General features: G+C 45.8%; 1 protein-coding gene across 1 annotated transcript; it reads left to right on the top strand.

Moving 5' to 3' along the window:
• The first annotated feature begins 712 nt into the window (after positions 1-712).
• Positions 713-24,183, top strand: DYNC1LI2 (dynein cytoplasmic 1 light intermediate chain 2). The gene is made up of 13 exons (XM_045818639.1): positions 713-991; positions 1,158-1,231; positions 3,177-3,293; positions 7,724-7,954; positions 12,256-12,425; positions 13,383-13,476; positions 14,427-14,562; positions 16,639-16,750; positions 17,545-17,604; positions 18,365-18,406; positions 18,792-18,909; positions 19,751-19,867; positions 21,245-24,183. The coding sequence occupies exons 1-13, from the start codon at positions 885-887 to the stop codon at positions 21,343-21,345; spliced, it is 1,479 nt and encodes a 492-aa protein (XP_045674595.1). The 5' UTR covers positions 713-884; the 3' UTR covers positions 21,346-24,183.
• Positions 24,184-24,457: the final 274 nt, after the last annotated feature.

The following is a 24,457-nucleotide window of genomic DNA, read 5'->3' on the forward strand; positions in this document are numbered from 1 at the left end:
TTCCTCTTTCACATCTCTCCCCTTTTCCGCTGAAGAAAGGGAATTAAAGCCACCTGTTTCTGCTGTCAATAGCTGGTTTCCTGAAAATATTTTAAAAAACCTGTTAATAAACTTAAGTGGATTGTCACTGCGGTAAAGATCATCACCAGCTCATAATCTTAATAGCGTCAGTGAAAAAGGTGGGGTGGGGGTAAGGGGTATTTATGAGAATTCAGGGGTCTATCTTAAGGAGGATCTCAATGCGGGGCTTGACTAGGATTGGGCAAAACTCATGATGTAATAGGTTAAGATCAGTGAGTAAGATTCTAAGTACTAGGACCCTAACTTCTAGCATTGGGTCCTTCCGCAGGTTTCTTAAGCTTTATGAGCTTCAGATTCTTCATCTGTAAACAGGTTGGATACAATTCAGGGAGATAACGTGACTCAGGCACTCGATAAGAACTAGATGAAGAGCTCTAAGTGTTAGTCGCATTCCAAAACCTGAGCTTTTCGCGTCTGCCTCTCTGGCTTCCTCGGCCTCCGACGGCGCAGCCGCAGCGGGAGGCGCCGGGAGGACCCGGGGTGGGGTGCTGCTGCGCCCCTCGGCCGGCAGAGGCCGCCAGCGCGCCCGTCCCAGCGGCTCCCGCCGCCGCCTCCCCGGGCTTGGCTGCCTCGGCTGCCGCCTGACCGCCACCCGTCTCCTACCAGCGAGGCGGCCTCACGACCTTGTGAGAACCTGCGGACACCGTGTTCCGGGAGGCGTGCGGCCGGCCACGCGGACCCTGTAGGGTGGGCGGTGTGAGGCGCGGCGCGTGGGACGGCGGGCAGCGGGCCTCCCGGCCGGGGTCCTCGCGGGTCCTCGGCGGGCCCGGGGGAGGGTCCTCTTTGTGGCTGCAGTTGGCAAGATGGCGCCGGTGGGGGTGGAGAAGAAGGTACTGCTGGGCCCCAACGGCCCCGCGGTAGCAGCCGCCGGCGACCTGACCAGTGAGGAAGAGGAAGGCCAGAGCTTATGGTGAGACCCGGAGGCGGCCAGGCTGTGTCGGCCGGGCCCGGGAGGCCGCGTCCGGGCGGGGAGCCGGCCGGGCTGGGCCGGACAGTCGGACAGACCGACGGGTCTTCCCGGGCCGGTCGCGTCCAGGCTGGCCCCGGGGCTGACCGCTTTGCCGTTGCCCCCACAGGTCCTCGATCCTGAGCGAGGTGTCCACCCGCGCCAGGTCCAAGCTGCCTTCTGGCAAGAACATTTTGGTCTTTGGTGAGCGCCGGCGGCGGGGCGTTGCCCGGGGAGCCGGGGTGGGCGAGGCGGGCGTCCGGCGCACGGGTCCCAGCCTTCCTCTCCCCTGTTGCCTGCTTTCAGCTGGCCTCGCCCGGTGGCCCGAAGACCCAGGGTGGACAGCCAGGTCCACCACGTCTGAGGTTGGGGTGTTGCCCTTTCGAAGAGCCCAGTGATGCTGGCATGGGGTTGTCGGTGCATTCCCTAGTCATTCGGCTGCAACCTTAGCCTTGCTTTAAATGTCCCGGGCTCCCTGCGCTCACAATCTCGAAGGTTAACGAATGCGGGCATGGAGAGGGGAGTGAGTACAGGAGACAGGTGGAAGAAGTGGCGGAACCAGGTGACTTGGGGTCGGGGCTGTGGGGAGCTGGCACAGCAACCACTCCTCCGTCTTCATGAGCAGTGGTAGGGACTCTGCAGGCGGCCTTGGAGCTTTTACCAAGGGACTTGATCGCCTTATTCCAGCCATCATTGCTGGGTTACCTGGGTCAGGTTCCTTAACGTTTCTGGTTTCGGTTTTTTCATGCAGGTGTGGGAGTTTGACGGTCCCTTCATACAGCAAAGCCACTTGTTGAGTGGGACCTGTAGGCTGGGCGCCCTGACAGCACAGACACCCGTCAGCCTCTACACAAGAATCTCCATATAGGGAGGGACAGATAGATGTGTTGGTCATTGTACTATACCAGGTAGGCATGGGCAGATTATTGTGGGAGCATCAGTCACACTGCTTGATGCTGTTTTGAAAGAGGTCAGGTGTTTGAAGAGAAATGTCAACACGCAGGGACACAGAAGGTTAGTGCTTGCAGAAACGCACAGGTAGGAGGGTGTGGGGGTTTGGGAGCTGCCAGAAGTTCCTTGGGGTGGACAGGTTGTGGAAGGCTGAGGAATTGATGATTTTTTCCTGAAGACCCCTGATTCTCAAGGGCCTTTTGTTTCACCTCTGTCCCCTAATCTGCATGGGAATCACTGTGGGGCGTGGAGCAGGTAGGTAATGGCCATCACACTAGGTAACAGGGACCCTTAGAGATCGTCAAGAAGTGGGGAGTCAAGGTACTAGATCTGTGTCACAGAAAGGGAATTCTGGCAGCAGAGTGGCAGGTGGCTGAAACTGAGCAGGCACTGAAGCCAGGCTGACAGTACCTACTGTACAGCCTGATCCAGCTGGGATGTGGAGGGCCTGAGTAAGGTGGTGGCATTGGGGTGAGGAAGGAGACCTCGGATCTGCGGAATACCTTTCAGTTCTCATGGTCTGCAAGTCCATGGTATTAAATCCCAGGGGCGCCTAGTGATGTTCCTTTATGGTGGGTCATCTTGATGTTTAAGGTTTCCTATTTGGAGGAGTGTGGTTGTTGGTTGGGGATGAGGAGGTGCTTGATAACTATTTACATTATGTTTAAGAGTTTTGCTTAGGTCTGTAATTACTTTCATTAGCTTTGAGATGCTTATGAAAGAGATGTACTAAAATCAAAAGGGAATGATAGCTTCCATTCTTCACGTTTATGAGGCAGGGTCAGACTTTTTTTAGTTTAGAGTTCTTGGGTTTTAAGGTTAATTACATATTGAAGATTTCTTGTTTTTCTTGTGGTAAAAGTTTATTTTGTGAGAAACTAGTTTCCCTTTTACTTCTCCAAATGTCTGTCTTGTGAGTTGTGGGTAGGGCCTGTGGACCTGTGTTAGTCCTTTCCTTGCAAAGTGAGGACAGCTGCAGAAGAATGTCATTTTAGATCTTGGAATTTGCTGCCTTTATCACCCCTCCCCACACCGTCCACTCTTCCAGCAGAGCTTGCTTTGTCTGTGAATGCAGGTCAGAGACCTCAACAGCAGGCTTTGCAGGAATTCTTAGTAGTTCTTTGTGTCAGTGTCAAGACTCCCCATCCTTGCCTACAGCACACAATACACTTTGTCTTCTTACATCTGTTATTTGTAGGTGAAGATGGTTCTGGTAAGACAACCCTCATGACCAAACTACAAGGAGCTGAGCATGGCAAAAAAGGAAGAGGCCTAGAGTATCTCTACCTCAGCGTTCACGACGAGGACCGAGATGGTGAGTGGAGCATTGGTCTGTGGTGAGGGTGACTGCAGGTGTCTGACTCCTTGGTTGCAGCTCCTGCAACATGGCCAGGCATTCTCAGTATTCTGTTTAGTTCGGTCACCAGTAGGCTGGTGCCCGTTCAGTCCCAACAGGAATTCCCAATTGGGGGTGTAGCGAGGAAGGAAACTTTATTTAGTGCAAAACAGCTCAGTTGTGATGTAGCATGACTATGAAAACAGTATGGCTATGGGACAGCTTAATAGCGCACAGCTCAGTTATGAAGCAGCGTGACGGTGCTTGGCTGTAAGGAGGCCCTGGGGTGAGGCCTCTCCTCTGCTAGGCAGCTCAGTTCTGCCCTAGTGACACATCTTCAGCCGGGGAAATACAGTCTTCTGCCTTCTGTGAAAAGGGAAAGTGGATGTCCCACACCAGAGAGGAGCTGACTTATATAGACAGAAGTCCCTGTCCCTGGTCCCTGATTGGTCAGTGAAAGTGTTGATGGGGTTAAAGCTGCATAGCTCCTATTGGACTGGGAAAGTCTCAGTCCTATTGGTTGAGATAGGATTCCAGAAAATCCTCTATAAGGGATGGCTCAGATGACAGAGACACAGTGCAGGAAGGCAGTTCAGTGCAGGAGACAGACAACTTAATTCAGGCTTCTCCTTGAAGTGTGGTTTGCACAGGAGGCCCCTGGATAGAAATGGCTACTAGGCTCTGTTTCTTTTTTTTTTTTTTTTTCCTTTTTTTTGTTTTGTTTTCATTTGAGCCCAGTTAGCCAATAGGAGCCCTTCTGTGTAGGGATCTTCTTTCTCAGGGTCCACAGTTCTAACATCACAGAGCCTACATCACAGGGGAATAGGTGAAGTGCATGTCTTTGTAGGACTTGACTCACTTTCCTCTTTAGAGTATGTTAGCAAAAATGGGGAATGGAGCTGTCAGCTGCTGCTCTGGGTAGCCCCCACTTTAAAAGGAGTTACTGAAGGTAAAGTTTCAGATGCCCATAAAGGTAATAAGAAAGATGTTTCTAAAAGCCGGGGACTTTTGTGTGAGAGAAATGCTTGACAGGCTGATCTGGGCACCTTTGTTACTCTGCCTGGTTCTGGTGGAGTATCTGAAATTGGTGTGGTTCAAGGTGTAAACAGCTCAACAGGTATTCACAGGAGACTTTTCTGAGTCTCTTTGTGACCATGTAAAAACACTAATTTCCTGTGTTGCTTCCAGTGGAGGGAATAGAGGCTCAGAGATGATAATGTTCTCTCTCAATTTCTCATCTTGAGAATGGGTACAGAATAGTTTCTACCTACAGGGTAGTTGGGATGATTAATAGTGCAGGGTAAGTAAGCACTCTTATAAGAATTAGATACAAGTTTACAGTTCTTTCTTGTAAGTATAATTATGAGCAGGGTTGGAGGGATGGTTTTTGGTTACCATTACTCAGTTTCCTTCTTTATAAAATTTTAGGTTTTATGTTAGCTCTTGAATGTCTCTAAAGTAAGTAATTACTGATGTCTAGGTCTTTTTATTTGGGGGCAAGTTACGTAGTTATAACTGGGCAAGTTATATGGAAGACATGTAGTTGTTAAATTACTTTTTTTATATTTTCATTACCCATTTTAACAGTTAGGATTGTGACGTAAGGGTGATTATATCCCACTACCCCTGATCCCCTATCTCCTTATTGCTAAAACGAAGAAGCTGGTCCCAGGTCTTTTCCAGCATGATAGTTCTTTGATCTCCAAGAGTCATTGTTAAGAGGGCAGGGGTATAAGGATCACTTGTTAAAGCCTGAAGATCTGCACTGTATTAATGGTAACTTAGTGGTCACCTTAGAACTCCAGGGACTTTATTCCTGCTCCTCCTCCCCTGACTCCTTTGTCTTGCTGAAAATTCCCAAAAGGATATGAAGGAAAGGCAGGAGGTAGACCTGGTGGTGAGGGTTCTCCCTGTATAAAAAGGGCAGGGGCCCTCAGGTGCCTGTCTAGGCCAACTGGGGTCTGCGTGGGTAGGGCTGGGACTTGGGCCACTGAGCCAGGCAAAGACGGTCCCATATGTCCGAGTCTTTCACTTCCTGTTTTTGTGGAGCGGCATGGTTATTGTGAAAAGAACTTGGGCTTTGGAGCCACGCAGAACCAGTCCAGAGCCCCACTCCTGTGGTCGCTCATTGTGACTGACCCGCTGTGCACTCAGTTTCCTGGTTTTCAGGACTGGATAACGACAGGTGTTTTGTAGGTGGACAGAATGAGAGGCAGCAGGTGTCACAGGTGGCTGAGCGCTTAGGACAGAGTGGCAGCTGTAGCACCCTTTGGAAGAATGTGCTGTAGGTACTCTGCAGCTCTGCAGCCTCTTGTTTCCAGATGGCAAAGCATATTTCCTGCCAAAACATCCTATTAACCATATTCATGTGCCTTTGAGTTGAAGTACATGTTAACTTTTATTTCGGATTCTCTAATGTTTCCTTAAAAATTTCATGGTCTGTGCATTTATGGGATTTTTCTGGGCCACCTATTTGCAGGTTCCTCTTTGAACCTGTGGTTAACTGTTCCTCTTTCGGCTGCAGGTTTTTATTTATTTATTTATTTATTTATTTATTTATTTATTTTAATGTGGTGTGACTGGGTTATAAATACACATTCTGCAGGCAGTCACCCAAGTAGAGAAAATAGGCTTCAGCCCGTTCCCGGTTGATGGTGGGGCATGACATGTCAAAGGACCACTGCCTCCAGGGTTGGGGACATTCATTTTTCCATGTGTTGTGTGTGTGATCTTGTGTGTAATGGGCGGTGGGAAAAGAAGCTGAAAAAGGAACTGTGCCTAGTAAGGGGCGGACATTTAAATCTGTGGGCTTTAGGTACAGAGCAGTATTTTTGAAGGAATTCACACAACCACACCAAAACCACTATCTGAAATGTGTTAGTTTTGATATACCTGAAGCTGATACAAAATTATATTGAATGTAAACTGTAACTGAAAAATAAAATTAAAAAATATATTGGAGCTTGAAAGTGTAGTTAGATGTAGATACCTTATTATACCATTGAAATAAAGTTATGAAAATTTTTTACAGTATGTTGATTATGCAAAAAAAGCTACCAGCAGACAGATTTTTAAAGTATATGGTGGTATTTATTGGGAAATAAGTTTAATGACATTTTTTGATGGTAGGAGTTCTTTCTCAAAGCACTTGTATCAAAAAAATTTTTTCTTAAAAAGTGACTAAAATTTTTAAAATATATATTAATTTGGAGAATTATCTCCTATAGTTTGGTCATTTAGTTATGATTTTGGAACCATGGTTCATTAAATATCAGCCCTTGCACATTTGTGTGAATGTTTTTAACTTTTTATTAATGGAAAACAAAAACTGTGTACAACACAGGTCAGTATGAGCCCCAGTGTGTCTGTCATCTGTCTTTAGCAGTTACTAGCTCCTGATGAATTTTGTTTCAACTGTTACTCTCGCCCTCTTCTCCCTTCACTCCACATTGGATTATTATGAAGCACATTTCAGGCATGTCATCATATCTGCCAATACTTCCATATATATGTCTGAAAGTTAGGGATTTTTAAGAATATTGTTATCATATAAAAAATAATTGTAATTCCTTAAATCATCAGGTATCCAGTAATTCGTGTCTCAATTTATGTAAGTAATGAGTTTATCTTAACATTTCAACACAAAGGTGTCCTGTCTCTTTGGTACCCTTCATAGCATGTGAACATACTGCCTAGTGTGACAGACACAAAAAGTGCTTGTTTAACCACAGGCTGTTCAGCGTTGCTTGCTGCCTCCCAGATTGCTGGAGTTTTAGGAGAATGGGTAATTTAGGCTGTAGAACAGTTGACCAGTGAACATCCTAGCTTTTGTTAGTATCTTTTGACTCTCATTGAAAGCTAAAGTGTCCTTCACTTTTTACTTCTCAGACATTGCTGTAATATTTTTATATGTGGATGTAATATGTTATGGTAGTTTAAAGAGTTTAAAGTTTAGCCCGGCTGTTGTGGCTCAGTGGATTGAGTACCCGTTTGTAGACCCAAAAAAGGTCGCCGGTTTGATTCCTGGTCAGGGCATGTGCCTGGGTTGCAGGACAGGTCCCCAACAGGGGGCGTGCGAGAGGCAACCAAACATGGATGTTTCCCTGTCTTTCTCCCTCCTTTCCCCTCTCTCTTAAAAAAAAAAAACAAAAACAAAAAAACCCAGAAAACAGAAAACAAAAAAAAACAAATAAATAAAATCTTCAAAAAAAGAAAAGTTTAAAGTTTACAGTTCACCAGGCACCTGACCAAGGGTTTCTATCCACTGAGCATGCACGCCCTTTTCTGGTTAAGATTTCTGTTTGTGTTCTGTGTGGCTGTAACCTTCAAGTATTTTCTGATATGGCTCTTCTTTCAGCTGTGCTGGTGGTTGTTTTCAGGCAGTAACTTCGCTTCACTTCTTTTCTCAGATCACACACGCTGTAACGTGTGGATTCTGGATGGAGACCTGTACCACAAAGGCCTGCTGAAGTTTGCAGTTTCTGCTGAATCCTTGCCGGAGACCTTGGTTATTTTTGTTGCAGACATGTCTAGGCCTTGGACTGTGATGGAATCTCTACAGAAATGGGCCAGTGTTTTACGTGAGCACATTGATAAAATGAAGATTCCACCAGAAGAAATGAGGGAGCTGGAACGGAAGTGTAAGTAAAATAAGATTTTCTCAGTGGGAAAAATCAGTAGTTTCTTTGGATGGTTCCAACCACCTTGCTTTTCACAGTATCAAAAGGCTGCAAAGCTTCCCTTGCAGAATGTGTTTTTTTGTTTGCACCTTTTATTTCAAAGTTACTTCTATAAATTCAGTAGTCAAAAAGTATTACAAATATTCAGAGCAATTTTTATATCATGTCCCAGTTGCAGAATATTAATGAGTTAGTATTTTTTTTATATTCTTGATTCTCTTTTAAAATAAGGGTTTCCCATATCCCCCTAAAACGTGATCACATCTGTGTGTCTTTCTGCTTTTCCGTTACCCTCTGCCTGCTGAGTTACATCAGTGGGTATGGAGACGTCCTGTGATCTCTGCAGCTTGAGTCTGTTACATGGGATCCCACTGAGGCCCTTTGGACCCTCTTATTGGCAGGTTTAAAGGAAGCCTCACAAAAGACAGATCTTTCAACTCCTCGCTTAGTTTATTTTGGGATCCAGCAAATAAGATTTTAGTTCATTTAAATAGGAAGGTCCTTTTTTTGTCATTAAAATGAAAGGCTATTTTAAGACTTAAGGATACTGAGGCCTTTTTGAGAACAAAGAACTTTCAAATTAAAGGAAGTTTTGTGTTTTTTTCCCTTAATGTGGTTCAGAAGCTTGTTTTTCTTTTCCTTTGCTTCTGTACAGTTACATCAGCTTCTGTCCACTTGCCAGGGAAATGGGAGGGGCAGGGGCTGGAGATGTGGTGGCAGTGGCGGCAGCGGCAGTCTTGGCCAGGGCAGGCTTGGCTTGGCTTATTTCCACAGGATGACATCATTCCCTGTAGTGAATTAATGAGAGCTTCTGGGGCATGGCACATGGGATCTTCACTGTTACTGGGAGAAGGGTTCAGAAATTTTGATGTGCTTTTCAAAGAAATTTCTTGCTGTGTGTCTTCCTGTCATAACTTCAGTACTTCCCACATTAGCATAAACAGGGAGCTTTACATTGGATCTCTGGTTTGCTGTGTGTATGTGTTTCCCAGGTCACCCCCGTGTGAGCTGCAATGATTGTTATGCAGCTCAGCTCGGCTTGCTTCAGCCGCTGACCTTTCTAGATAACGCCTCTTTCCCCCTGAAATAGAGGTCCTAAGGACAACTTCTCAAAATAGTTCCGAGGCTGGAGGGCACTTTTAGCACCGTGCCTAGATTAGTGGGTTAATGCACTGGTGACTTTAGTGTAGAGTTATAACCTTGTAAAGATTGTTAAAACAGGAAAAAAAAAAAAAGATTGAGCCAAGGGTATTGTCCCTTCCTAATAGGGAAAGTGTCTGCCTTGTACCGGTCTGTGCTAGGCGTTGGGAATGCATGTAGCAGACAAGATGCCTGCTCCTTGGGCACTTGTGTTCCTATGACACACTGAATTTATTTTGTGGTCTTAGTCGTTGATGCCTGTCACTTAGGATTAGATTCAGCTGCATGTGGCACACAACCCAGAATAACAGTGGCTTAAACAAGTCTGCAGGTTTTTTCTCTCCTGTAAATGAAATTGAGAGGCAGGCAGTTCGGGCCTGGAAAGCAGCTCTGGGAGGCTAGACCAAGGACCCTGGCTTCCTGCTTTGTCATGTCTAGGGTGTGGTTCTCTTCCTCTTGACAACTGGCGCTCTGGCCTTCACATCCCTGTTCCGGACAGCAGGGCAGAGGAAAAGGAAAGAAGGGCCTAGGGGCGGGCGCCGGCTGTCTTTCTGAGGAGGCGGGGAAATGTGTCCTGTGTGGACGAGTGTTCTCAGCGTCAGGGTTCAATTCAGTTGCACGGAAGGAGAGGCACCTAGCACTTGCTGGAACCTGTCCCTGCCTCATGACTCTGGTCAGCCTTCTGAGGACCGCTCTTGTTTTCACCACCCCTCCTCAGATGTTGTGTGTTGGAGGAGTGCCTTTGTTGCTGCTGGGTTTAGGTTACATTTTAATAAAGCAGATGGCCATCCTCTTGCTCAGAGGACTCCCATTTTCCTGACTAATGGGACTGTGGGTATTGTATTGAAGGAGTGCAGGGCTGTCACCCAGTCTCCAGTCCGCTGAGTTTGGAAAGCTGTTCCATGGCCGGCCACTCTCTTTCAGGATTAGGTTCCCGGTTGGTCCTGAGTCTGTGGCAGCTGTTTGGCTACAGGATCCATCTGAGTGAGGGGGAGGGCAGAGCAACCCTCTGAGCCGCCAGAAGACGGTGCTTGTGTGGTTAGTCTTGTCTTTTCTGCTTTATGCCTGGGGCTTCCCTTGCGTATCACGTACAGGAAGAAGATTAGGTGCTGTCTGTGGTAGGGCTGTGGGACCAAAGGGGGATCCGTTAGGTGCAGTAGGAAGGAAAAGGTAAGAAAAAGGGGGCACCAGCTAGAGGAGAGCACACTGGGATCTCCCTCATGTATCCACGCCCCCATCCGATGCTAAAGGGAAGCCCCAGGTGGGTTGAGGCCCCTGCTGTGAAACACTGGCCATCCCTCCCTCTAGAGAGAAACAGTTTTAATACTGTGGTGTGTGGGTACCCTAAGGGAGAGGCACATTTACTATCTGAATTACACAAGACTCACCATGTTTTTATCCTCCCTTTTCACCAACCTCTGTTACGAACATTTGTTCTGCCTTCCAACTTATTTTTTCTAAAATGCTGTTATTAAAAACACATGTGCATTTCCTGCTGCTGTTGGACAGCCATAATCAAGCTGCTCTTTAGAGAACGGGTAGTTTAACCCAGGGCTTCCCAGCCATTTCCCCATCACGGCACATGTGGGATGCAGCCGGGTGGTGCCGCACCCTGGGCAGTGGAAGTTCGTGGAGCACACTGTTGGAGCCGCCCTGCCTCTGCCTCTCTTCGCACGGTCCCTTTGCTTACCTTTTGCAGGCTCTGCCTTGCTCACTGTCTTGGGAAAGCCCTAGTTGGGTGCTTCCTGCGTTCTTGGACAGTTACAGGTATTACCAGACAGTTAAGCCATTGTATTTTTCATTGATTTGAAGATTTCCTAAAATGCTTTTAAAGAGAAATATGACAACCTTTGATTCCTTCAAGATCCTTTAACAACCATGCTAATTAGTTAATTAGAAAATCCTGTTTTTGTCCAAAATGCAGCAAGATCTTGAGTAGGTTGTTTATTATTTATACTAACAGTGGAACTATATTAATTAAGGAGAGGTTGTAGATATGAAATGGTACTGGGTTTAGTCGGTGTTTTTGTGTGCCCAGTATTACTATGTGAAAGATAGTGTGCTCCTAGATAATTCCAGAAGCTTATATAATACTAACCTAGAATCTTGGTAAATTAAAACTCAACAGTTTTAAAATGTTTGAAACCTGTAGGGGGTGGGGCAGAGAGGAGTATGTATACCTTTCTCTAGTTTCTCTTTATTCCAGCTTTTTGCATTTTCTTAATGAACATGTTGTGGATGAGAGTAACAGGGCTTTGGGCCCTTTAGTCCTGTTGGGCATAGAAGGATACAGCTGCCTGTTTGCTCCTCTGGCTCGGAGTAGCTTGTGCTTGTTCTCTGGCCTGACATGTAAGCCTGGAAACACCCGTGGAAAGGTGCAGGTCTGTGGGCTTTGTGTTCCTTTGGCTTAACTGAGGCCATGGACCACTCAGCTTGAAGGCTCTCCTGTGAGATTGCACGCTTGGCCAAAGTAGTGAGTGTGTGGGTATCGTACCACTGGCCCCTCGAGTTAGACGAGAACAGGTCCTTGAACACTGCCCACGTGACTCAGGATCTCCTGAAGATGAGATCGAGTCCACAGGAGCCGGGGGTGAGGAGGAGATGGAGATGTGGACGGTGCTGGGCAAGCCCAGCCTCGCTCCTCAGCGGGGACTTCCTCAGCTGTAAGGAAACAGCACGTTTTGTAGAGTTCAGATGGTTTTATTATTTCTAATGAGAACTCTGAAGAGTTTTAGAAGTATAAGCTATGTCTAGCACTTTTCTGTATTGAAGTGACACAGTTGAACTGTTCTGGTATTTTGAAAATGTATGATTTTACAAGAAAAGTGGCTTTTCATAGGAACTGTTGAAGCCTTGGAAGTTTTTAAAAAGCCGTTTAAGAGTTGGGTACAATTGAAGATGTCCAGGGAATGTTTTTGCCACTCTGAAATTATAATGCTCACCCTGAATGTGTCAGAATTGGCATTTTGCATCATCATCCCCGAATTCCTAATGTTGCAGTAGGATGCAATTAGGGAGTTTGTCACAGTTCTTTGTGATTTGTGCTTGTTCCTATCTTTTTTAGTTTTCTAAAGCTGGCATATATTTTTGTGTGTAATTTTCTTTTCTTTTTTCACTGGTAGTTGTGAAGGATTTTCAAGACTATATTGAACCAGAAGAAGGTTGTCAAGGTTCCCCACAGAGAAGAGGGCCTCTGACCTCGGGTCCTGACGAAGAAAATGTTGCCCTGCCTCTCGGAGACAGCGTGCTGACCCATAACCTGGGGATCCCTGTGCTGGTGGTGTGCACAAAGGTGTGTGCCGGGGAGCTGCGGCTCGGCTGGGCCTGCCAGTGAACAGTCACCAGTGAAAGAACGTTTGGGAAGCTGTAATTAGGTGTCTTCCCAAGGGCGAGTTGGGCTAATTCGGGATTCATGAAGGTACATTGAACATGTCAGCATAGAAAATGCTGTCATTTCAACATTGCTGCTTGAAATATGACATCACTCAGTTTGTTCGTAGCCTCTGTTAATCTCCAGGAAGCACTGTCAACGCTGTTGATTCACACTCAGAACTAAAAACAATTTTTGTAAGGCTGTGGAAACCAGTTCATCTGGCCCAAACGAATGATGAAAAAATAATATGAAAGAGCAGAATTCTTTCAGGCTTTGGTCTCTAACGTCTGTTGGACTTGAGATGATTTCCAGAAAGGAACGTAATTCTAGGAAAAGAAGGAAGGAAACTGGAGACTTGAGATTCCTTTACCCTGTAGAATGATGAAGTGGGAATAGAAATTAAGGTTAGCCATAGAGAAACAAAGTTGTGTCTTTCACAAAATAAAAAGAAGTGGCTCTAAAAACCTTTTGGGTTTTAAAAGTGCTCTATTCCCAATCAGAGCCGCTGTGTTGCAAATACAGGGGGTGCCATTTGCATCACGTTCTGTGAGAACGGAACCCTGTGGGGTGTGCAGTGCGCAGCTGGGTCCAGGGGGCCTGTTTCCTGATGTAACCTGGTTTGATCCTTAAAACAACTGTGAGGTGATCAGGGCTCTTATATTCCCACTTTATAGGTAGGGAAACTGGGGCCCAGGATGAAAGAGCAAAATGTCCAGTTGCTTTTCACTCTTGTCTGTTTAATCAGTACTTGGACCCTTGCCTGTGGCTTTCTTCTTTGGAACTGAGACACTCCAGGCCTGAAGAAGAAGCCGTTCTCATCTGCAGCAGGCAGAGATGCAGAAAGATAACTCCTGTCCCGTTCTGTCTTCCCTGCAGTGTGATGCTGTGAGCGTCCTGGAGAAGGAGCATGATTACAGGGACGAGCATTTTGACTTCATCCAGTCACATCTACGGAGGTTCTGCCTCCAGTGTATCCTTGGAGTGCTGTTTTGGGGCTGGGACGCCCAGGCTTCCCTCCAAATGGGGCATCTTCAAAGAGATACGGTACTTCCTGAATCCAGAATAGTCTTCTGCCAGGGAGATACTGTATACATTTTTTTTTACTAGTTTTGTATTTTACTATGTTGGAATTCGAGACTTGTTAATTTGCGCCTATATTTGCTTGCTTTTATTTTTAATGCTGTACATTTGATCAGCTTTTATATTTAAGAAGAAGGCTGATATGTGACAATTTTATTACCAAGTTACTTTCATATCTTAGAAATCTTTTAAAACTTTGCTTTTTTTTCCCCCAAAAAAGGTTAATTACCCAACATGATATTGTTTTAGATGCAACAAGCATTTTGTATCATGAGAAAGATACTGTGTCAGTAGTTTGTTCCTTGAATCTGATTTCTGTAAAAATCTAATGGCGGTTGGTGCCATAGTCCCACACCCTGGGTGAGGGGGAGTGAGGGATCTTTTCATCACTTCCTTTGGCCCCTTTAGCTTGTCCAGCTCAGTGTAAGTTACCGATACATATAGGTACCCCTCATAAAAGGTGTGCTTAATGATAAACTTAACTATATGTGAGTGTCTTCCTGGGATAGAATCTGTGTACCTTGGGTATGCGGAGGATGTTTTCCTGGGCTAGCCTCAGAGCCATTAGCTTGACTACTGGGAAGCAATCGGGTGGGTCAGAAGACAAGTTTGTGTGTTAAAATGTGACCTGTGCAGCCTAGCATCAGCATCCTTTATGCTTTTGACCTGGTTTGTCTGCTACTATTATCCTTTTAGTTTTTTAAATTTTAACACTTTTTCTATTGATCACGTATTAATCAAAAACTGATCAACCTATGGGTAGTACTGTGAGGATTGTGCTTGTGTCTTTTTGCTTTTGTCTCCTGCAGTAAAGTGGTTTTCCTTAAGCAGATTGATTAGATGGAGCTGCCTTGATTTACACATCAGTGAAGGAAGAGAAAAACCTCGACTTATTGTATAAGTACATTGTTCATAAAATGTATGGTTTCCACTTCACCACGCCTGCCTTAGTTGTGGAAAAGGATGCAGTTTTTATGTGAGTTCCTTATAGGTGATGTTTTCACACTCTTTTCTTCATAGTACCTTGGTTCTTTATATTTTATCCTTCCAAGTCAGGTGCCTTCTCTCTCAGGCAGGTTTCTGCTGCCTTGGGGCAGAATGCTTGGATCTCATAGGTGATGGGTACACCCACGTTCCCCTCCGCTCCTTTCCACGTTACTTGCCATTCTGCCTCGTCTGAGGGAAGTGGATACTGTGAGGTCAGGGCTGCTGCCTTTCTTCATTGAGAGTAATTTGCCAAAACTTAAGCCAGCCATTTTTACCACTTATTTGCTCCTCTGGTAAAAGACTGGATGGGGGAGGAAGTTGAAGGAGAGGGAATTGGTGTTTGGGGGATCCTGAATGTTTTCTGTTGAAGCATCTGGTTTCTCTGCCCATCATCAGGCATCTGCCCATCCTGTGAGCATGGGCTTTGACTAATACTGCCTACTTACTGTGCTGTGACATTTCCTATGTTGGGGGCACCTGGGCAGGGACTCAGATACTTGTTGCCCGACTTTGTGTCTTCTCATCCCTGGAGAATGATAAGTGCTGTGGATTCATAAATAAATGCTGAAGCTGTGGTTTCTGAAAGGACTTACACCAGTAGATCAGTGTTTGTAGGCTTAGGTATCCTCTTTACTTAAAAAAATTACAATTCATTCAGCAAATACGGAGCACCTCCTAGGTGCCCAGATTCTATGCTGAGGACACAAATGAATGAGAGGCACAGTGGCACTGTAGAGACACACACACAGCCAGCGAGAGGTAGGGCAGCAGTGGGGTAGCAGAGGAAGTGCAGCAGGGAAAGCAGAGGGGGTGATGCCGGAAGGAGGGGTGGTGTGGGCCAGGCAGGCCAGAAGGGCTGGAGGGACGGGAGGGACAGTCTGTGAGAAGAGTGAAGGTGGGACTGAGTAGGTGCCCTCCTAAATGTTCAGGGAGAGCCTTGTTTGGTCTGCTTTTAGACAGCAAAGCTAGAGGCTTAGACCGATTTCAGAGAATCTTCTAGAGCAGTCAGGTAGGTACCAAAGATACAACTGCAGACAGCAGTATGTTTGTGGAGCCAGCCAGTGCCCAGGTCACATGTGCTCCCCGGCAGGGGCAGGAGGAGCAGGGAGACGGGCTGGGTTTGGGGCTGGTCTGTAGTGGAGAGGTATCTCGCAGCTTCTGAAGGCTGCATGGGTCGTGGTGGTATCTTGATCACACCTGTCCCTTTGCACTCTTGGCCCCTGTAGGTAGTTGCTTACTTGGGAGCTGGTGACATCAGTAAAGTGATTGGGGTGGAGAGCCCCAGCTAAGTACCCTATTAGTTTTAGAGCTATTATTGGAACAGGAATTGGATGGAAAATGAAGGCCCATGAGAACAATCGATCACCATCTTTTAGAGCCTGTAGAATTCAAAAGTTTGTCATGTAAAGTCTGGTGAGTGTGGCTTAACTTAGTGTAACCTGGGTGCCATCTTGCCCTGTGATGTCAAGCTGGACAGCATCCATGTGGGAGCCTCAAGGACTCTTTGTGTCCTTCTGGTGTGGGGCCCAGAACAGTGCATGTTCTGGTAGACCCCCTTGGCTCCAGGGTAGATCTTCCCAAACCAGTAAAATTAATGAACCAATCCATAGAAACTGTTGTCAGAAAGAAGAGAAACAGCTCACAGGAAGGGTCCCCGCATGCCGGAGAGAAACACTCCCATCCTGAGCTCTGCCCTCTCTGCTGGTCTCTGCATTCTCCCCTCTGTTTGAGGGCCCCATTGTGTCCCTGCTCCTCTGGGTGGAGTTGTGGGAAGGCCCTGAACACTTGCTGCGGGTCAGCAGGTGTGGTCAGGTCCCGTGTGGCTCCTTAGGCCTTGGGCCTCATGAGCTCAGTATGGAGCAGGGCCTGCAGGGTTGATCTCTGGTGGGGTATACCTGCAGTAAATTTTGGCTTGTGTACTGAAAGTTACAAGCCAGCCCCAGCAAGTACAGACAAAATCTGGGATAGGAACTCACCCAGGAGTCCTGTCTGACCCAGAACGTGCTCTGTGCTCTGTGAGGCAGTCACAGGAAAAACAAGTCAGTCCCTTTCTCTCTGCCTTTAGACCTGCTGGCTGGGACAATGAAAAGAAAATAGCTATTTTACATGAAAATTTCACAACTGTAAAGCCAGAAGATGTATATGAAGACTTTATCACAAAACCTCCTGTGAGAAAGGTACCCAAATCAGTCACTTTAATTAAGAGTTGTAGGTGGTTTTCGTTTTTAATGGGAAAAGAAACCTAAAAACTTTATAGTATAGATTTTTTATAGTATAAAGAATCGGGCCCTATACATTGAACTACCTTAGGGGTGGGGAGTAATCTAAGGGCCTTTATTTTATTTTTTAATTTCTTTTCTTGATTCTAGAGAGAGAGGAAGAGAGGGAGAGAAACATCGATGTGAGAGAAATGTTGATTGGTTGCCTCCAAGTCTTTAGAGTGGAACAGCAAAATCAATGTTTTTTCTCTCTCTCTTGCTCTCTCTGTCTCTCCCCCTCCCTCCCCTTCTCTCCCTCCCTTCTTTCTTCCCTCCTCCCTCCCTTCCTTTCCTCTGTCTCTAAAATCAACTTTAAAAAATGTCTAGATGAGGTCTGGTGTTAGGTAAATGGATTTGGGTGGTGGGACACGAGTGATGCAGTGTCCACGTGGAGTGGAGTTGAAGTTTCTCATTAAGTCCTGACAGTGCCACCACTACCTCTGGACCACTGTTAGTGGGTCCCGTTGCTCCTGCGAGCTCCTGCAGACTCTGATCTGGGAGGTGGCTAGAGCCTGTCAGCTTGCCACATGCCAAGGCTGGTCTCGGCACCAGGCCTTTGCTAGGCCAGGAGAGCATAACTCTGCCATCCCAGCAGTGACTCTCCCCAGACCCTTGGGGAGACCCTAGCCCCAGATTGTCCTTTCAGCATTAATTTTGACGAATTCGGGTTTATCGACCTGTGACCACAGTGAGTGTGTCTCTCCCCTTCACAGCTGGTCCACGACAAAGAGTTGGCAGCAGAAGATGAGCAGGTGTTCCTAATGAAACAACAGGTAGGAGGACCAGTGAGGCCAGAGCAGAGGCGCTTTCGTGAGTGAAATAGCCAGTTCCCTGGGGCGAGGTGGTGGGTATCAGCTTGCCAAAGATGCTGCAGCAGGTCTTCTTGTTTTCTTCCGTTTTTACAGCTGGTACAGAGTAGGGGTTGGACCATCTGCCTCAGGGCATCCCTGGCCTGCCTTGCAGATTCTGCTACAGTGATTGGCTTAGTTATCTTTTTAAGAACCCTTTCTGTTTGGAAACATAGGTTTTCTGTCATAATACTTCCCAAGTTGACAGTTCACTGAGTGCCCTGACTTCCCTTCCATTGTTTCACATAGCGCTACACAGCCTTGTGCGTGATGGCAGGTGAGCTGATGCACCCATTTCGTAGGTGAGGAAGGTAACTTCCCCAGGCTGACAGTTAAGGATGCAAACTCACTCTCACCCATCTGTTTCCCTTGGACTGTTAGACATGTCATGAGTCCGCTTGATGGTGCAGGCAGGTCAGCATGGGGTGTTGACAGGTCTTTTGCCTGCTGCCCCTCCCTTCTGTGCTCCCCTTGCTTCCTTAGCTTCAAAACTGGTAACTTGGAGTATATTTTTTCACCATATACCAAAACTGCTCAATTTAAATTTTTTGTATGTGGAGTGTAAAACCTAAGACTTGGTGGTTGTTCATGGTGCCCTCTAGTGGAATACTTGGAAGTGCTTCTCCAGACCTTCAGTGCACTCTGCAGGCTTTGGTTAATGGCCAGTGTGTCCCTCTCTTTGCAGTCACTCCTTGCCAAGCAGCCAGCCACGCCCACGAGAGCCTCCGTGAGTACCTTAAACAGAGGGTCAAGAGACCCAGTGTCGTGGGTGTCTTCAAACTTGATACCATTATTTGTGAAAGCTTGTGTGGGCTTTTATATTTTCAAAGGGAACATGGTCCCCAAAGGCCCAGGGCCAGGAACATAGCAGGAACTCAGAACAAAGCTGAGGAAGGAATACTGCTCGGGGAATTCAAGTGAATAGGCTTTGTTATCTCGATACCTCTTCTGTCAGGGGAACCAGGTCTAGTAAAGGGACTGAGCTGTGAGCAAACTCCAGTTCTCCGGTCCTTCTCCCTAGACTATGGAAAACACTCACGGGTTCATTTTTGGAATATGTGTTTTCTGTTATTTTTATGCCTATGTGTGACTTGGGCTGGTTTTGGACTTAGGAATCCCCTGCGAGAGGACCCTCTGGCTCCCCAAGAACTCAGGGCCGGGGAGGGCCCGCCAGTGTGCCCAGCACCTCCCCAGGCACGTCAGTGAAGAAGCCGGATCCAAACATCAAAAGTATGTGTCCTGTCTCTGTGGAGAGCGGTTCAGTCCTAGGCCTGAGCTCTGCAGGGGCTGCTCGGCTGGGCTTGGAAGGGAGAGACTCATGGTGCCTGGGCTGTTTTCTTTCCCAAGAAGGGCTGCTTTCCACGTGCCTCTCTCAGGAGGGGCTCAGGGTGGGCGGAGGCCGAGGCCTGTTTCTTTGTTGGAATCGGTCGCCCTTGCACCTGGCTGTGTGTAAGACCTCGGGTAGGCAGTGCAGATTCCTTTGGAGAGGAATACAGCATGAGAGGTCACACTGAAAATGCATGTTTTGAGCCCTTAGTCTTGTTTCTCATTATGTTTATATTATTACCATTTATAAATTGTGGGACCTTCCCCCTCTTCATTTCTCTTATAAAGCTCAATTGCTTATTAGTTGAAATAATCTCTTTTCCCATTGACTTAGTAATAATACCCCAAGATGTTGGCTGCAATAAGACCTTCAATGCAAAATTTTATTTTATTCTTGCATGTTTGAAGGCTGTCTCTTATTCTGAATAAGAGCTTTTCATAGCAGCTTTGGAGTGTTGTGAGATTATAAAACTTTGAAAAACACTGTCTTGTCGACAGGGAGATGATGTGGGGCGCAGGTTCTCTATTGAGCCCCCAAACAGGTGGGAAATCTAAACAGGTACTCGCTTAGTAACCATGCTGACCTCTGACTAGCCTCAGCAGTGGCAGCATATAATGCATGTGGTAAATGAATGTGCTCAGAATCCTAGGAAGATGATAGCTACCGATGGATAATTCCCATGCTTTTGTTTAATTGATTTATCCAGTTTGTGTGATGCTTTTTTTTTTCTTAATGTTTTCTTAGATAATGCAGCAAGTGAAGGGGTGTTGGCCAGCTTCTTCAACAGTCTGTTGAGTAAAAAAACAGGCTCTCCTGGAAGTCCTGGTGCTGGTGGGGTGCAGAGCACAGCCAAGAAGTCAGGTACTGAAGGACCCTTGGGGACTTAAGACCCTTCTGGTGGAGGGGTGCTGGAAGGTTGGGCGGTGGACAGGAGAGTCTGCTTTCACCTGAGAGGCTGCAGGCAGACCCTTGGTTTTCTTAACAGCCAAGTAAGGAAGCACTCCTCTGCTTTATGCTGTCAGTGTGCTTTACAGGAGAATTACCTTATCACCGTGCAGGTTTCCTGGGCACCTTTAAGGTGGGCTCTGTGTACATTCATGTTCTCAGGAACTTATAGTTGGGTAAGTTGAGGTCAGTCCTAAACTATACATGTGCCCTGGTATAGAAGCTCTGTCCACTGGAGGTCATGGTCTGGAGTGTCCCGTTGACATTTTACTTATTTAATTTCTCATGATGCTTTATAAGGACTTTTGTGTACTGCCTGTCCCCAGTCTTGCTGTGAGCTGGAGTCTGAACACTCACTGTCTCATTTCCTCCTCCATGAAGCTCCTCCCCACCCCCAACTCACACCTCTCTGCATCCGTCCGTCCAGTTAGGGCAAGTCCGTGTTTTAGAGGTCTCTGAAACAAGTAATCAGGGTCCTTGGGATTACACATTCTCCCTGGAAGCCTGAGGCCATTTTAAAAGTTCTTGGCTTTTAATTTCCCATTGGCTATAAGAACACACCAGAACAGTGTTTTCTGGTGTGTTCTATAAGAACAGTGTTTTCCCAAATTGGTGTGTTCATATCAAAGAAAGCCAACAGGACATCACTCCATCCCGAGGTCAGCCAGGCCTGCAGGGGCTCCTGAGTTCTAGAGGCTCAGAATCTGGTCTGATGGCCCTGACTGTGAGCTGCTATTCCCAGGTAGGAGATAGGGGTCATTTCCAGGCCCCAGTTAGTATTTGACAATAAAAAAATAGGATTTTCTGCAGACTGAAATGTCTGGGTTTAGTCTTTCTTTTTGAAATACAATGTTTCTGGGCCATCCGAATGAGTCAGTTTAGAGTGTTGTAATGAGAATCAAAACCTAAACCCCTGTTGTATTTGAGGCGCAGAAAGCGTTTGCTGCATGTCAGAACTCAGATACCAGCCCTGGGAAGATGGCAGTGGGCGTGCACAGGGGTCCTCTTGGGTGGTGAGAGCGTTTTCAGAACTGCCCTTGCGTTGGGCACAAGAGCACCCCCAGGCAGAGGGCAGTCATATGGTCAGGGGAGCACAGACCTGTTCCATTTTGAATAAGGAATGACTGGATTTAGGTCTGTCTCATAATTTTTGTAATGAAATAAGGCTTTTCTTATTCTTACTGAGATTGAGGTTATTATAGCCACAAATGATTACAGAAGTCTATATAGTTTTAAATGTTTTTGTTTAAAAATTCTCTTCAGGTCTCTCATCACTGCTGCTTTCCTTTTAAGGACAAAAGACTGTGTTGACAAATGTTCAGGAAGAACTGGATAGAATGACTCGAAAACCAGACGCCATGGTAACAAACTCTTCAACAGAAAATGAAGCCTGATCCTCCTCAAAAGTGCATATGTAAAATGACCAAATAACTATGTATATTGATCTGCTAAGACCAGGATTTTTCTGATATGGCACATGCTATCAGTTTTGGGGGGCAGGGGAGATGAACTTTAAAAAAAATACTTCATTGGCTTGTCCGAGTGTGAATTGCACATTTATGAAGGTTATGGGTCAGATCCCTTTGTTAAGGATAACCGTGGACTCTCAGGCATGTGGCACTCTCTTGGGAAGCGAGTGCAGCTGGGGCATCGTGTGGAAGGGAAGGTAGGTGGAGAGAAAGAGGGCCCGCTTTCTTTCGGGGCGGAGCAAGCGAGGCCCGAAAATCATTGATCAGATGGTGGTTAGTCTGACCAGTTGCGTGCTAGCAAAGTCACTTGTTCTTGGGAAGCAGATTCAGTGGCAGAAGGTCCGGGAAACAAAAAAGGCTAAAAGGAGGGATGAGAGAAGTGGTGGTGGGGAAGCTGAACGTTGAAGGAGGTGAAGGAAGAAGGAGATGAGCGGTGTCCGTAAATACAGTGTGTTCGGTAGAAGTTGAATAATCATTTTTAAGGCTTTCTATCAGATGCATTTCCAAACTAAACACTAAGCAGAACGGGAATCAGACTTGTTCTGAACGCATCTTTAACTTGGGGCAGGTGTGGGGGTGCCTGAGTCAGGTGGAGCTGACACGGGTGAGGAAGATGGCAGCTGCTCAGGACTCACGTGCGTGGCTTAGGCCACGTCCTCGTGGGAGGTGCGGGGCTCCACACGTGTGTGTTGTGGGGCAGATAGTCACTGCGGTTACGAAATTAGTGTACTTTGAATTGTGTTTTCTAAATAACTCCTGCTTTGTTTTTTTAAATTAAAAAAAAAAATCTTACTACCACAGGCTGGCCTACAAGTAGAGAATGGGTGACCAAACTCTCGTTTTACTATAATGCAGTGCGCTGCAGAAAGTTCGAGAGTTTGAGGGAGGTTTTTAGTGTAATTGCACACTGACTAATTGGCTCGCACCGGTCCCGGCCTGACGGCCCGTGGAAGCCAGCGTGGCGTTCCTCTGACGCAGAAGGGTCCTGGCCCAGCTCCCTGGTCTGATCGGTGCTGGCAGGCGGACAGATAGGTGAATGTTTTATATTGAAAATGGAAATGATACATTGCTCTTGTGTTTTTCATAAAATGTAGCATTTTTTTCTTATGGAAATAAGAGTTCAGGTGTCTCCATTTAGGGCAAATTCATGCACAATGTCATATGACAACCACCACTCTGGAAATGATTTCTGTGGATTTCAAATGGCACTTTTAATTTTATACATGATTAAAGAACATTCAAATGCAAACACTACCGTTAATTTAATGTAAGAAACATTTGTTGTCAAACCAAGGGAAAAACCACAGTTCACATATGTGGAGTTTACTTTTTTATATGAATGTTTATTGTACTGTGTCTGAGCATAACTTCCCTGATGTCATTACTTTTACATGCAAGACTTGACTGACCACTAACGTAGTAATGTGCATAACCGGATATCCTGTGTTGTGTAACGAGGCTCGAAAACTGTCGTGAATTGCTTTTTTGTAAAGGTCTGAACACTGTTAAGGAGAAAGCTGAGTATTTACTTGCCTTTCTGACAAACATACAAACATGTTTCATGTGCCATTTTGTTGAAAATATACTTCTTCCCCCTTTTTAAATTCAGTTATTTTTTTAAAAAATGTATTGTGGCTTCCAATTACTGTATTGTCCAGGTAACGACACGACAGTAAACTGACTGTGGAGTGGTCGTTGTGGTGTAGTGACCAACAGATGCCAAACAACCTGTGACCACACTAGCCGTGAGGTCACTCAGTTCCTCTGTAGCAGCTGGGGGGTGGGGCACAAAACGAGTGACCTCAGAAACAGGAAAGAATTCTTGGAAAGGCACATGCCTAGGACGGATCTAGTGTGATTTAAAATTTCAATGCATAATTTTAGTTTTTGTTTATTTTTTAATCATGTAATCTGATAAGCACTTTTGTGTCAATGTAAAATGTACTAAAACCGATGAAATGCGAAGACACTTGTCTTGTGAAGGAAGGTTTCTTGGAGATCACTGTTAGTTGCTCATTACAAGTGGATGCTCCTAGTATCAGAAGAAACTGATGCATAGTGTCACGTGCTCAGTGGTTGCCAAAGTCTACCAACTTTGGGGAGCTACAGGGTTCTTCGTGGGAGGTGGGAGGAGGGGAGGTTTTTGTTATTGTTACTTTGGAGTTTTCAAGCATTGGAACCAAAGGCCAAACAATAAACCGCCTTTACTTTTTAAAGTAAAATTCATTTTATTTGCAGAATACACTTGTGTGGTAGACTGTTAAAGACAATTTTATGACTATAGACATTGTATTGATTACATCTGCTGTTTGTCTTTGAAATGGAAAAAGTAAGATATAAGCCCAATTTTGAAGATGTGGCTGTATTAAGGCCATGAATTGGACTTTCCTAAAAATTCAATGGGTACGCTGCTAGAATTTTTTAATTTTGTTTGCACTTTTTTGATTGGCATTTTAAAATCAGTATTTAAATTGAAGATGTTGCATTTCATTAGTTTATCAAAGGTGAAAGTGACTGCTCTGTACATCATGACCTTAACAATGTTGAAGCTGTAAGTGAAAGTTCACCGTTGTCTCCATACTGAATTTATGGATGTTTTTAACTAAAATTAGGACTGCAGATTATTCCCCGACCCGCCTTAGTCCGGGGGTGTGGCTCCATCCAGATGCAGTATGCAGTCGTGTGGGACCTTGCTTTCTAGTGCCGAAAAAGAAGATGTCTCTAATTACTGGCTTCAATAAACACAATCTAGACTGCTTACAATTTTTGGTGACTTTTCTTTATGATAAATCCTCCCACTGGGGATACATTGAATTATCTGCTAATCATGTGGGGTATCTATCCTATAGCTAAAAATGTATACCTTTCTCACTTGACATTATCAGCAGTTTGTTAAAGAAAAAACATCCGAAAGCCATATTTTGAGGTGCATAGAGTTCCACACTGTGGGTAAAGTGCAGTGGGGTTTGTGAGTTGTCCAGCCTGTTTTCTTGCCTCGTGGACAAATTTGTGATTGTCTGAATTAGGCTAAGTGATT

Source organism: Phyllostomus hastatus, unplaced genomic scaffold, assembly GCF_019186645.2.
Source record: "Phyllostomus hastatus isolate PE091 unplaced genomic scaffold, TTU_PhHast_1.1 phas_scaffold_345, whole genome shotgun sequence".
NCBI lineage: Eukaryota > Metazoa > Chordata > Mammalia > Chiroptera > Phyllostomidae > Phyllostomus > Phyllostomus hastatus.

Excerpts from the sequence above, each read along its gene's own strand:
- DYNC1LI2 (XM_045818639.1), top strand. The coding sequence starts at position 885 with ATGGCGCCGGTGGGGGTGGAGAAGAAGGTACTGCTGGGCCCCAACGGC. Across the intron at positions 7,955-12,255 it reads GAGGGAGCTGGAACGGAAGT|TTGTGAAGGATTTTCAAGAC; the intron begins GTAAGTAAAATA and ends TTTCACTGGTAG. Across the intron at positions 14,563-16,638 it reads GAAAAGGATGCAGTTTTTAT|ACCTGCTGGCTGGGACAATG; the intron begins GTGAGTTCCTTA and ends CTCTGCCTTTAG.